The 13,020-nt window shown below is 26.1% G+C and overlaps 1 protein-coding gene across 1 annotated transcript in view; it reads left to right on the top strand.

The window, feature by feature from the left end:
- LOC100209148 (N-acetylated-alpha-linked acidic dipeptidase 2) overlaps positions 1-13,020 on the top strand; it is a 64,555-nt gene that overhangs the window by 19,222 nt on the left and 32,313 nt on the right. The window contains exons 3-7 of the mRNA XM_065804506.1: positions 4,255-4,377; positions 7,499-7,682; positions 7,807-7,897; positions 8,780-8,854; positions 10,731-10,816. Coding sequence (XP_065660578.1) covers positions 4,255-4,377; positions 7,499-7,682; positions 7,807-7,897; positions 8,780-8,854; positions 10,731-10,816 — 559 coding nt within the window. The remainder of the gene's footprint in view (positions 1-4,254; positions 4,378-7,498; positions 7,683-7,806; positions 7,898-8,779; positions 8,855-10,730; positions 10,817-13,020) is intronic.

Genomic DNA, 13,020 nt, shown 5'->3' with positions numbered 1-13,020 from the left:
ATAATAGCATTCAAACATTATGACATAGATTCCACTAATTTTTTTGTAATATCAGAACTTATTTCATCCTAAGTCTTTGTAACAGCAGTTTCTAATTCTCCTTTCGCTTCAAGTGACGATTGCCTATTTTTTTTAATCTAAAATCAACCATAAATTTTCAATAGGATTTATATCTGGACTTTGTGCTGGCCTTTCAAGAACATTTATAGATTTGATTTGTAAAAATTTTGTTCTATTTTTTGACTTATGTTTTGGATCATTTTGTCATGTTGAAATATAAAATTTCTACCTAATCTCAATTTACGTGCTTATGAAGTCAAAATTCAAAATATCAATGTGCATATCCGAATTCATTGTATCTTTGATAAATTCAAGATTTCCAACACCATTCCATGACATACAGCCCCATACCATTATATAACCACCTCCATATTTTTTTTCCAAACATTTTGTTTACCATCAGAATGTTTCAAAATAAATTTGGATTCATCTGACCACAGTGTTTTCTTCCAAAATGAAATTGGCTTATTATCATAAGTTTTAGCAAATAATAATCATTTTTTCTTTTGTTGCTGTGTCAAAAATGGTTTTTTACGTGAAGTGTAGCTTTTAAACCCATTTTCATGTAAACGATTTCAGATTGTTTTATCAGTTATTTTGGTATCAGTGTTATTTTCAATGTATTCTGCAACTTTTCTGGATGACTCGAATCTATTTTTTTTGAATAATCTTACAATTAAGTGATCTTTGACAGTAGTCTTACGTTTGTGCCCATGTCCTTTCAAAATCTTTACAGTTTTGTGACTTTCAAACTTTTTTACAATGTTTGAAATGGTGGAATGTGGAACTCCAGTCTCTTTTTCAATAGTTCTGTTAGTTTTTTTTTTTGTTTAACTAAATCCAAATTTAATTTTCATTGGTTCTCATTCAAATGTTGTTTTGCTGTAACCATCATTGCTAAAATATTGAATTTGCTCCTAAATATTTCATAAAATAATTTTTTTCAAGAAAAGAAAAAGTATTTTACCTTCAGAAAATTATTAGTATCTTACAAAACAAATTATAAATTAGAATTAAGATATTTTTAATGAAAAACAATTTATCTCATTAAATTTTTCCGCATAAATTAACAATAAAATCAAACATATCTAATTTTAATGATTCAAAATTTTACAAATGAGTCAATTTTATCATCGAAATTATGCAACTTTTGTTTGTCTGTGTTGAATCAGATAAAAACAAAAGAGAACTGTTATTTAGGATAACAGCAGACAATTCACCATTATTACTAGCTAGGCAGCATCATTTTATTTTTGTCCTATTATATTTTTCCAACACTGTGTGTGTGTGTGTGTGTGTGTGTGTGTGTGTGTATATATACATATATATATATATATATATATATATATATATATATATATATATATATATATATATATATATATATATATATATATATATATATATATATATAGGTGTGTGTGTGTGTGTGTGTATAATGCTGTTTATCTATCCTTCAGCCAATATTGTTGTTGTTGGTGACATTAATGCTCATCACACTGAATGGCTTGACTTTAGTGTCAGTGACTCTGCATGTGTGAAGGCCCATAACTTTTGCCTCAATTTCTAATACAAAGTGTCAACTTTCCAACTTGCTTTCTAGACAATCGGAATCATTTACTTTCTCTACTCAACTTATTTCTTGTTTCTGATCCTAGTCAGTGCTTAGTTTTACACTCAACATTAGCTTTTGCACAGTCTTCGGCTGGACTTTCTTGGTAGCTCTAATCCATTTATTTTTGAAGTCTTTATTGTTTTTGGCTCCTTTTACATTGAACCTTAGTTTTCTTTTGACATGAACCCAATATCATTCTATAGGACGTAGTTCAGGACAATTTGGTGGATTGCAGTGTTTATCAACGAAATCTAATTTATGTTCACTAACCCAGTTTAAAGTTGTCCCAGAGTAGTAACATGATGCTAAATAGGACTAAAATGACGGCATTCTTTTATGTATATTTTGGTGTTAATTGTTCCCGTAGTCACATAACAAGAGCTTCTTTCACCACATTCACAAATTGCTTCCCAAACTAAGAATTTTTTAGTGAATTTTTGTTTTCCAAAGCATTTATGATTGGAATTCAGTTTTTTGCGATTAATTGCTGAATAATATTGTTGTCCTGGAAGAGATCGGAAATATGCAACACAATAAGTTTCATCGTCAATAATCAAACAAGATTTCTTGGCACATAATTTTTATAGAACAACTTTGAACAACGAATTGCGACATTTTCTTGCTTTTCTTCACGACGAGGAACTTTTTTCTTTTTATAAGATTTATAGCCACCATTTCTCTTGACTCTTAGTATAGTAGAACCGCTTGTCCTAAATTTATTTGCTAAAGTTTGAACAGAAATCTCCGGTTTTCTGTCTTAAGCATCTTTCACTTTTTTACCAAGATCTCGTCTAACAAAACGTTTTTTTCTTCCACTTCCTGATTTCCTTTTGATTAGGGTGTATCGAAAAACAACTTTTTTTGATTTTGAAATTGTAATAGAGTGGAAAAGTTGCATAATGCTATAAAAAGTAACTGTGCCAAATTTTTTTTTTTTTTTTTTGTCTTCAGTTTGCGCTAGGGTTTTATTTTTCTTAAAAAACATGTTTTCTGGCCTCTTTTTAAAAAATAAAATTAACAAATTTTATGCATAGACTGGAGTTGTAATAGAGTTTAAGCATTACACAATGAAATGGTTTTAATTTTCAAGAAATGGTTTTAATTTTCAAGAAAATATATTATTTATACCAGTGTCTTTAAATTGTTTCACAACGCTCTGCACTGTTCTCTAAGCAATCTGAAACACTTTAGAAATTGTTTTGTTTGATACACCAGGATTTTCAACAAGAAAATGCAAAATTTTATTTTGCTTTTTATCTTGATCTGATGACATTTCAATTATAACTAATTGTTTTGATAGCAGAGTTGTTTAAATTTTGAATAACACTAATACAATGACATTTTAAAACAATCGCTATTTAAAATGATGCACAGTTTTCGTAAACACCACATCAGAATACGCGCATATTTTTTCTAGTACATGTCTTAATTAATTTTTAACAAGAAACTTACTGACCTTAAATTTGATTGCATTACAGGTGATGTAATTTTGTTTATATTTTTAGAGTTGTCAGAAAAACACATAAAAAACATACAAAAAAAGCAAGAAAGAAAGAACATTGCTTTTAAAAAGTGCCCCTAAATTCGAAATAATAATTGTTATTTATATTTCAGCTGTATTTACAAAAATTAACAAAAATGCATTTTCTAATTTAAATTTAAAAGTTCAAACAATTAGGAGGAAAAAATTTGATTCTGAAAGTTGAAATTTTTGTGTAAAGTTGGAATGTTCGAACTAGCAGCCTTAAGTCTTGCAAAAGTGTTCTCTAGAGCTGTCATCTATACTATTGTTTTCTGGCCTGATGGAAAGCGGCATCTGTTATCCCTGTTTTCAAAAGTTCTGGATAGCAATTTTACTTGTCTAACTACCCTCCCATTAGTCTTCTTCCATTTATAAGCAACGTTTTTGAGTCTTTAGTTACCAAACACCTAATCTCTCTTCTTGAATCTAATAACTTTCTGATCATTAATACAGGTTTCAAACATTTCGTTCTACTGCTGATTTGCATAGGCAAAGATTTTGTTAACAGCAAATTGTTAAAAAAAAATGAGTAGACAGTTAAAACCCATTTACAGTTTACATACGGTTGTTCTAACTCCATGGAAATAAGAATTTACTTCTCCTACAGTAGTTGTTTTCAAGTTTGTTTTTTCTTGTTTGTTGGAATTGCTTGTAGTTTTTTCTTAGTTTCACTCAATCTTAAGACAGCATGCATATGAGAATGTAGTTACATTATTGAATGCCGACCTGAATTTCACAGGCTGTATTAAAACATGAATAGCAACATGTTTTATTCCAATGTTTGTTATGTTTATTTGATCTTTATTACATCTCTGATTTATGTATGGAATTATTTATGTTTTACAAAAAATAGTAAAAAATATATTTTTGTAAAAAAAAACATCCCCAAAGCAACTGAAGGTTCTAAAGAAACTGAGTAAAACTTGCATGCCTTTAGTTTGTTTTTCACTTATTTCGTTGTACAAATTTTTTTACTTTAGTTTGTTTTTCACATTTCTCATTATGCAAATTTTCTGCTTAGAAAATATTTTATTCCAAAATATTTTTTTTAAAATAGGCTGAACCAGTTTATGCGAACTATGGTCGTCTTGAGGATTTTGACAAGCTCAAAGAATTAAACATTAGTTGTTCTGGAAAAATTGTTATTGTCCGATATGGTAAAGGATCTAGAGCAAACAAGGTGAATTTAAATATTTATTTATTATTCTATAATTGTTTGTTCTTTTTTAAAGTATTTCATAGAGTATTCAAATAAGGTGAACTGTAATATTTCTTCATTATTCAATACTTGTTTATTCAGTTTCAAAGTATTGCTCAAAAACATTTTTTTTTGTCTATTTTTCTTTTTCTTTTTTAATTTTTTTTCTTTTTTCAACAATCACAATCATTCTTCGATAAGAAATGCCACTGGTAATGTCAGTTAACCGTCTTTCATACTAAAATAAGAAAGAGGGTTTCAGCACATGCATTTATTGTGGGTTAGAGTTAAGGCTGACAGTATTTGATTATGGAAATATAGATTTATAGCATCAGTTTTTTTCTGAATTCTGTATTTAAATGTTATGTACTGATGTGTATATTTCAAAATTAAACAAATTGTCACCTAAGAATTGGTCTGTTCAATCATGTTATTGGTTAAACGCAGTTTAAGTTTAGCAGGGTATTACTGCTCTTGTATTTTATTTAAATCTAGTTTAGATGTTATAATGTATTATGGTTGCTTTAAAATTAATAATAAAATGATGCTTAAAGTCTATTTATCTAAAATTAGGAATATATTTGCATATTTAATTTGGATATGATCTATACTGCACTGAGAACAAAACCTTTAATAATTTTATAGGATATTGAACAAAACATCAGGATAATTAACAAAGCAACACAACATCATACTAATTCTAACACATTTAAAATCTTAACTAAAAGATGTTCCAAAGTTGAGAAAACATCACATAGTTTATACTCTTGTTTGCTATAATAGTTTTACAAAATAAAATAGCATAAAAAAATTAAACTCAAAAAAAAATTACTTCACAAACCTAAAGGAAATCAGAAATTTTAAGAGCTATATTATATTTATAATATAATAATTATAATATTATATTTGTAATATTATATTTATAATATAATATTTATAATATTATCTTCATCAAGTTTTATTAGCAGTATTCTTTATTTTTTTTCTTTTCTTTCATTGGTTTTTTTGTGCAATTTTATTAATGAAATTTTTGGCAATTGCATGAGTTCAGTAGATTTTAGTTTTCTTGTATTTCATAGATATCTAATTCTAACTCATATAAGATCTTTATTAAAAGGTGTTCTAAAATTGACTTTCAAAATTGTACTTTTATTGTACAGAATTTTTTTATTTCTAATTTTTGAAAAAAGAGAGGCTGCTTTTTAATTGTCTAGAAAAATCTGTAGGAACCATCTGCAGTGAAATTTGCACTCTAAAATTACTTGTCTTTGTAGACATGTTTTTTAATACTTTTATCAAACCAGTTGGACTGAATATTTCTAAATTTTTAATGTAACACTATAACACTGTGTACTGCATTAATTTCTTGTAAGTTACCAAGTCCTGACCCAGAAAATTTCTGTTCCATAATTTCAATGTTGCTGCTGTCTTCTGTCTTTAAAAAACGAAGTAAAAAATTTGTAAACTCATTTTTGAACTTTTTTTTTGTGGAACCCAACTGTCTGACCAAAGAATGATTTTATAAGTATTAGCAATGCTTTTTACTACATTTTTTTGATATTTACTCAGCTGTACTAGTAATATCATTGTGTACCTTTTTGCTAATATTACAATGACTAGTTAAATTGTAAACATTAAGTTTAATACATTATTAATACCTTGATAGTTAGTTTTTGTCAGACTAAAAATATTTTTAAGATATAAAACAACAAGTATATTATTGTTTATCTTTTTTAGGTTTAAAATAATGATAAATTAAATCCTTATTGAAGAATTTTCTGTAAACGTCTCTAACCTTGTACATATCATACATTCTTGTCAAAGTTTAAAACTATCAAAAAAAGTTGAAAGTTTAACAAAATACTTTATTACTTTAACTACTATCAAAATATTGCTTATTGGTTTTGACACAGCAGTAATATAATTCAACAACAAGAGATGATTTTATGTGGTTTCTAATCATTTCTAATTTTTCATTTGATGTATGTTTCTTGACATTTCGACCTTTGAGTGAGTGGTGGTATTATATTAGCATTTCTTTGATTATTAAATTAGCATTTTATCAAATTACTATAGAAATAGATTTTAGATCTCTTGTTTACAGAAAAATGTGAAATTGATGGAGGATTAAGTTCATCCTGTTGAAAAGACATAATATGATAAATTTCTTTCTTTGTAATCTTCATAAGGCAAATTTATAACTCTGCTTGAATTAGCTTTGCTCAGATGGAATATACTCTAGATTCTGTTAGTAATTCGATCACTATAAAAACAAAAATGGTTGCATTTATGTATACACAATAATAATGTAAAATGTTGTGGGTGTCTAATAAAGACAAATACATACATCATTTTTATAATCTGTATTTTGATGCAAATCCATTGTTTATAATTTTATAAGAACTTTTAATATAATACACATAAAATATTTATTCAGTATAAATCTTGACTAACTGAAAACAATGTATATGTTTTATGTTATACCACCGAACACAGTGATAGGCTCAGCATGATATTGAACAGAGCAGAACTAATAATAAATTGAAAGAAAAACCAAAATTACACCCAAAATAAATAAGGTAATTGTTTAATTAAAAAGGTAATGGTTTGTTCATTATCCAGATATTGAACAAAATTTTCTAAATTAACATTTTATTTTTTTGGATTGTAAATTTTTTAATAGACAATGCTGCTTTTATATATTTTATAGTAGATATTGAACAAGCATATCTTAAAATAAAATTCCGTTACAGCCACTCATTTTCAGTAAAAGTGGACATTAAATCCGTTCTCAGGTGACAAAATGTTTTCTGCGCTGTCTATCATTTTTTTCTTTTTTCTTTTTGCAAACATGTCTTATTTTTATTTGTTTTTTTTAATATTATTTTTTTTTTAGATTGAATAAAATTATATATTTAATAAAACTATTTTTAGTTTTAATTTTAAACCTTAGAATAATGTGATTAAAACTCTGACCCTCCCCTGACCTCCCTTACACTGTGTACATAATGCTGTATATCTATTTTCAACAGGAGTTTTTAAATTTTATTTCAAGTTTGAATCATTTCTTGGTTGATATATTTCTAGGTTGATATATTTCTAGGTTGAGTTAGCTGAGAAGTCTGGCGCACTTGGTGTTGTTATTTTTAGTGATCCTAAAGATTATGGACCAGTAAACGATGATGAACTATTTCCAAAAAGCAAATGGATGCCACGAAAAGCTATCCAAAGAGGTTCAATTAAAACAATTTTTGGAGATTCTCTTACTCCAAGTTACCCTGCTAAAGGTAATTAACTTTTAAATATAGTAAAATAAAAATCATATTAAATCTTTTCTTAAACATGTATTTTACAATAGTTTTTCTATTACAAATTGTAATAAAAAATTTTTAATTTTAAATTGAAATATAGATTGGGTTTACAGAATTGACCCAAAAAATGCAATGTTACCAAAGATACCATCTCAGCCTATTTCTGCTTTTGATGCATTTAATATAATGAAGTAAGTTACTTCATACTTTTTATTCTGATAAATATTTTTTTTTGTAGATTTATTCTATTTACCGAACTTTTATTCACTGAAATTATAAAATTACTGTCATTTGAAATAAAAACATTCAGAAAAATAGAAAAGGAAATGTGATAGAAGATGTTATTTTAACAAAACTTGTTACTACTATGGCGCCTTATTTTATTTACAAAACATTTATTATTCAATAAATAAATTTTTTTTTTAAATTAAGTTTCAAGATATACTTATTTGGAAGAGTTTTAAATTTTTTCAAGTTAAACTAATATAAGCAATAAAATTAAATAAAAAGTTTTGCAATAAAATTAGGACTCTACCAAATTGATCTGAAATCACTACGGGAACATTATTTTTGTTTGTTCTAAGACTTTAATTAACTTGATTCTAATTGAAAAGTCAACAACTTTTTAATTGCAAACTTTCATTTAAATCACACTAAGAATGAATTAAATTTTTTTTTAATTAATAAATAAGAAATCAAGTGAGCTGTTAAAAATACATTAAAGAGATTCACAAGAGGTAGTACAAGAGATTTACAAGACGTAGGTGTGTTGTGTTGTTAGGTGACAAGTTTGATTATATATTTAACATGTTGTCTTTAATAAAATTTAGACAAGTTCTCTTTAATAAAAATCATTAATTTAATATTGCTCAAATTCAACACCAGAATTTAGTTATGAGCTATGTTTGCTACAAAAAAAAAAGGTTTTGTTAATATGTGGAAGTTATCAAAGGTATCTAAAAAAATGAGATTGTTTAATCATAAACATTAAGTTCTAGTTTTTCTTTTCTGGCGATAATAATTCTGAATATAAAATAATGAATATATTTAAATAGTTTTTGTATTTTTCATAGGGAAATGGATGAAGGTGATGTTCCTAATGATTGGATTGGAATGTTAAATATCACATACAGATTGTCTAGTAAAAAGTAAGTAAAATTTTTATTTATTTTTGGTATCAATCACAAATGGTCTGATCTTTAGGTTAACATTTTAGAAGATACTCTATGTAAGGTACTCCATGGTTTATGGTAATTGGGTACTACAACTGTACATGGTTGTATGTTGCTGGATACTCAATGATTTACAGTTGTTATAAAAATTTTAAGTTATTGAAATAAAAAAATAAAAAATTTATAATTAAAAAAAATATTAATATATTTTTTAAGAAATTAGTTAAAGATCTGATGTGCCTGAGGTAATATACATGTATATATGTATATATATATATATATATATATATATATATATATATATATATATATATATATATATATATATATATATATATATATATATATATATATATATATATATATTAGATTACCTTGTGAAAATAAAGTAGTTCCTAATCTAAAAATTCATTAAAAAAATATTTAAATGGTCAATTAAAGTTGTCCAATCCACCATTATATGAAAATCTTAATACCAAAAGTTAAGGATTTAGATATCATAGGCAAATTAATAATAGTGAAGTTAAACATAACTTCTTAACAAACCCACACCATTCACACTGTTATGAAATCTTTGTTTTTGAAATCTTTGAGTCATACCATTATGAAATTCTTTGTCAGAAAAAGCCTTTAACACAGAATCTTTGAATGAGTTTAAAAACGTTTATGAAAGACAAGATAAATGAAAATTTTGGACAAATTGAAATAAATTGAAAAAAACGTGTGTGTTTCACACCTGCTGGTGCTTCTACCAGCTGTCTAAGCTATCTTTCTGGTGCTTCTCCCAGCTACGGCATGAAAGTTAAAATAAAAACATATCATTTTTAAAATTCATAATAATACTGTTGTAACATACTAAACTGGTTTACTGATATTTACTGTTGTAACATACTAAACTGGTTTACTGATATTTACTGTTGTAACATACTAAACTGGTTTACTGATATTTACTGTTGTAACATACAAAACTGGTGTACTGATATTTACTGTTGTAACATGCAAAACTTGGCTTACTGATATTTTTTTATATAACTGATTATTTTAGAGATTGTATCAGTTTTGTAAATCATAATGGTTTTTATTTTGGGTTTTAAACAAAAAAAGTCTGTTAAAAGTAATTTTTATTTAATAACTTATAGATAAACTTTTTTAAAGATGTCAACATTTAGAGTACACACACAAACACACGCACGCACACACTCACACAAATGCACACATTTGCTTTTATGGATTTTGATAGGCACTATCCTAATATAATTTTCACACTTTCAAAAATTATTTTTGCCATAATAAATGTATAAAATATGTTTTTTTGTTTTCAGCTGTTTTATTTTCTGTTTTTTTTTTTTAGTTTTTTTTTTTTTGAGTTTCATACTTTATATTTATTATTTTTTTGATGCCAATAAGTTTTACCAAGTTACCTTGGGCTACATTTATATTCCTAGAAATAGTAAAATTTGATTGAATAATAAATTGAGTTTTGAAAGTTTACTTTACAAAGTGCATCGATTAAAAAATGTTCAAAAAATGATCACAAAACCAAATGTGTATTACCTATTTTAACTATTTTAAGTTTTTGTATTTTAAATATTTTTAAGTATTCTTGAAAATAATCACTATCTACAAATTTGAGTTTAGATGTTTGTCATACAAATGTACAAATATGACAAATTATTTTCCATACCTTTCTATATATTTGTATGAGTGTTTTTATATATGGTTGGTTGTTTGGTTGGTTATATATGGTTGTGTTTATATATGTATGTGGGTGTGGTTTTTATATTTTTATGCCTGTTTTTATATATGTATTTGGGTATGGTTTTTATTTACTTTATAATATTTACATTTGCAGAAAAGTAAAGGTCGAAGTTAATAATCAAATCACAAAGCGCACAATAACCAATATTGTTGGAACAATTGTTGGAAACATTGAACCTGGTATAGATATTCTTAAATATTAAATTTTAGAATTTGTTTAATCAGGAATAAAAAAACAACTAAATGATGATAACATGTCAGGGGTTAGTGATTAAATATTTAATTAAATGTAATAATAACATTTAATCAAATATTTAATTAATTAGCAAGGATTGAAATAAATTATTATAGTAATTCAACACAGATTGAATCTGTTCAACCTGTGTTGGTTCAATCTGTGTTGGTTCAACCTGTGTTGGTTCAACCTGTGTTGGTATAACCTGTGTTAGTTCAATCTGTGTTGGTTCAATTTGTGTTGGTTCAACCTGTGTTAGTTCAATCTGGCCAATGAATAATCTATAAATTACAAATATATACTTATATATAATTGTTCTGATTAAGAAAAGACTTAGTTAATTTAAGTTAATTTAAAATACAAAGAGATTTCAATAGTTTAAACAAAGAGATTAACAACATAACAATCAAACCTAACTTTAGTAAATTTTAGTAAGTTTAAGTAAATTTAAGACAAAGTAAATTTAATTTTCCACCTAATTTAGAAAAGAAGAAACTTAACCATGAACTTTAAGTCAATTTTAAAGTAAATCAGCTTTTAATCTGTTTTCTTCAGAGGTAATATTTGTCTAATATATACATGTAGACATATTCCTCAAAATTTTGCTGTTACTTACAAAATTAATATCACTTAAAATTAAATTTTTATAAAACATTGAGATAAACTTTGCAACATCTTGTTTATTGAAACCAGGTGTCTTAAGCACCAACTTTTCTGGGTTTAAAATTTAAACAGTTAATAAGAATTCTACATGGTGTTAATTCTCACGCCATGTAGTTTTAATTATACCTTTTATTTCATATATTTAAACATATATGATATAATAGTTATATTTTTAATACACCTATCATATATTTAAACATATTTTGAGGTAGTGGTAAAGCGCTCGCTTCATAAGTAAGAGGTTCCGAGTTGGATCCTCACCATGTCTATGGTAGTACCGCACTTGCGACCTTGTTTGTCAAGGTTCGTATTTTGGAGTTGAGAGAGGGTTATAACCACAATTAAATAGCCTCCTCGTCTGTAATGTCCTTCTTGGCCTTGGGGCGATAAAGTTACATAAAATAAATATATTAGGTACATTAAAAAACAACTTTATTAGCAGTAAAAAGGTCTGGAAAAAATTTAATGCAATTTTAGTTTGTCCTTATTTAGAATATGGCTATTGCCATATAATGTCTTCATCTTTAAAAAGATTAAAGATGAGGACATCATTAAATACTGAAAAGTTGAACTCTTTCAACTTTAAAGACAAATTAGGCTAAACTGAAACTCTACAAGCCTTTCTGGGAAGAACTTAACTCTACAAGCCTTTCCGGGAAGTGCGTGTGGTTGCACGCCTTGTTTGTCCACGTTTAAAGTAATTTTTTTAAACAGACTGACCATGGCAGTTTGCATCTTTTAACTTATAAAGCATTTCAATAATTTGCGGCAAAAAGCTAAATTTATCTACTAAGAAAATAAAAACAATCCTAAAAAAAGGAGACAAAGTTTTAAAGAAATATCAACTTTATTTAGATAAACTAGAAAATTTAATAATTAAAAAAAGTAAACAAAAAAAAAATTTTTCTTAAAAAAATTTTTATACAACTTTTGTATTCTTTTTTATAGAGTTGTTGAAAAAAAACTTCTCATATAACAATTTAACAACAATTAAAAGTTTTGATATGCAATTTATTCATAATTTTTATCAGCCCATATAATAAAGAAAGTAATTTGCTATATACACTAGAACTTTTGGTTAAAGAAAAATTTTGTTAATTTTTTTTTCTTACGTTTATTCGTTTTTTGGTCTTTTAGCTTTTAAAAATATATTTTTGCTATATTTGATGTTTTTTTCCCAATACTAATAAGTTGAATGAAAATATAACATGGTTTTTTAAATAAATGTATTTACTGCATTTGATGCATGTCTAAAATTGTTTCTTGTATAATGCTAAATTTCCAATGTTAACTAGAGATAATAAACATAACGATTGCTCTGTTAAAAAAAAAATGAATTTAAAAACTTAAAAAAAAGTTTTAAATAGACTCCTTAACATTTCGTTATAAAAGTTCAGTAAGGAACAAGTAACAATACACTAGCCCGCAAGCTTTTAGAGCATTATCAATAATAATCGTTCAACAGGAAATAAACTATCGGGTTTAA

The sequence above is a fragment of the Hydra vulgaris genome, chromosome 09 (genome assembly GCF_038396675.1).
Source record: "Hydra vulgaris chromosome 09, alternate assembly HydraT2T_AEP".
In the NCBI taxonomy this organism is placed as follows: Eukaryota; Metazoa; Cnidaria; class Hydrozoa; order Anthoathecata; family Hydridae; genus Hydra; species Hydra vulgaris.
The sequence above is the reverse complement of the archived record's forward strand: the minus strand, read 5'-3'. Positions and strand labels throughout refer to the sequence as shown.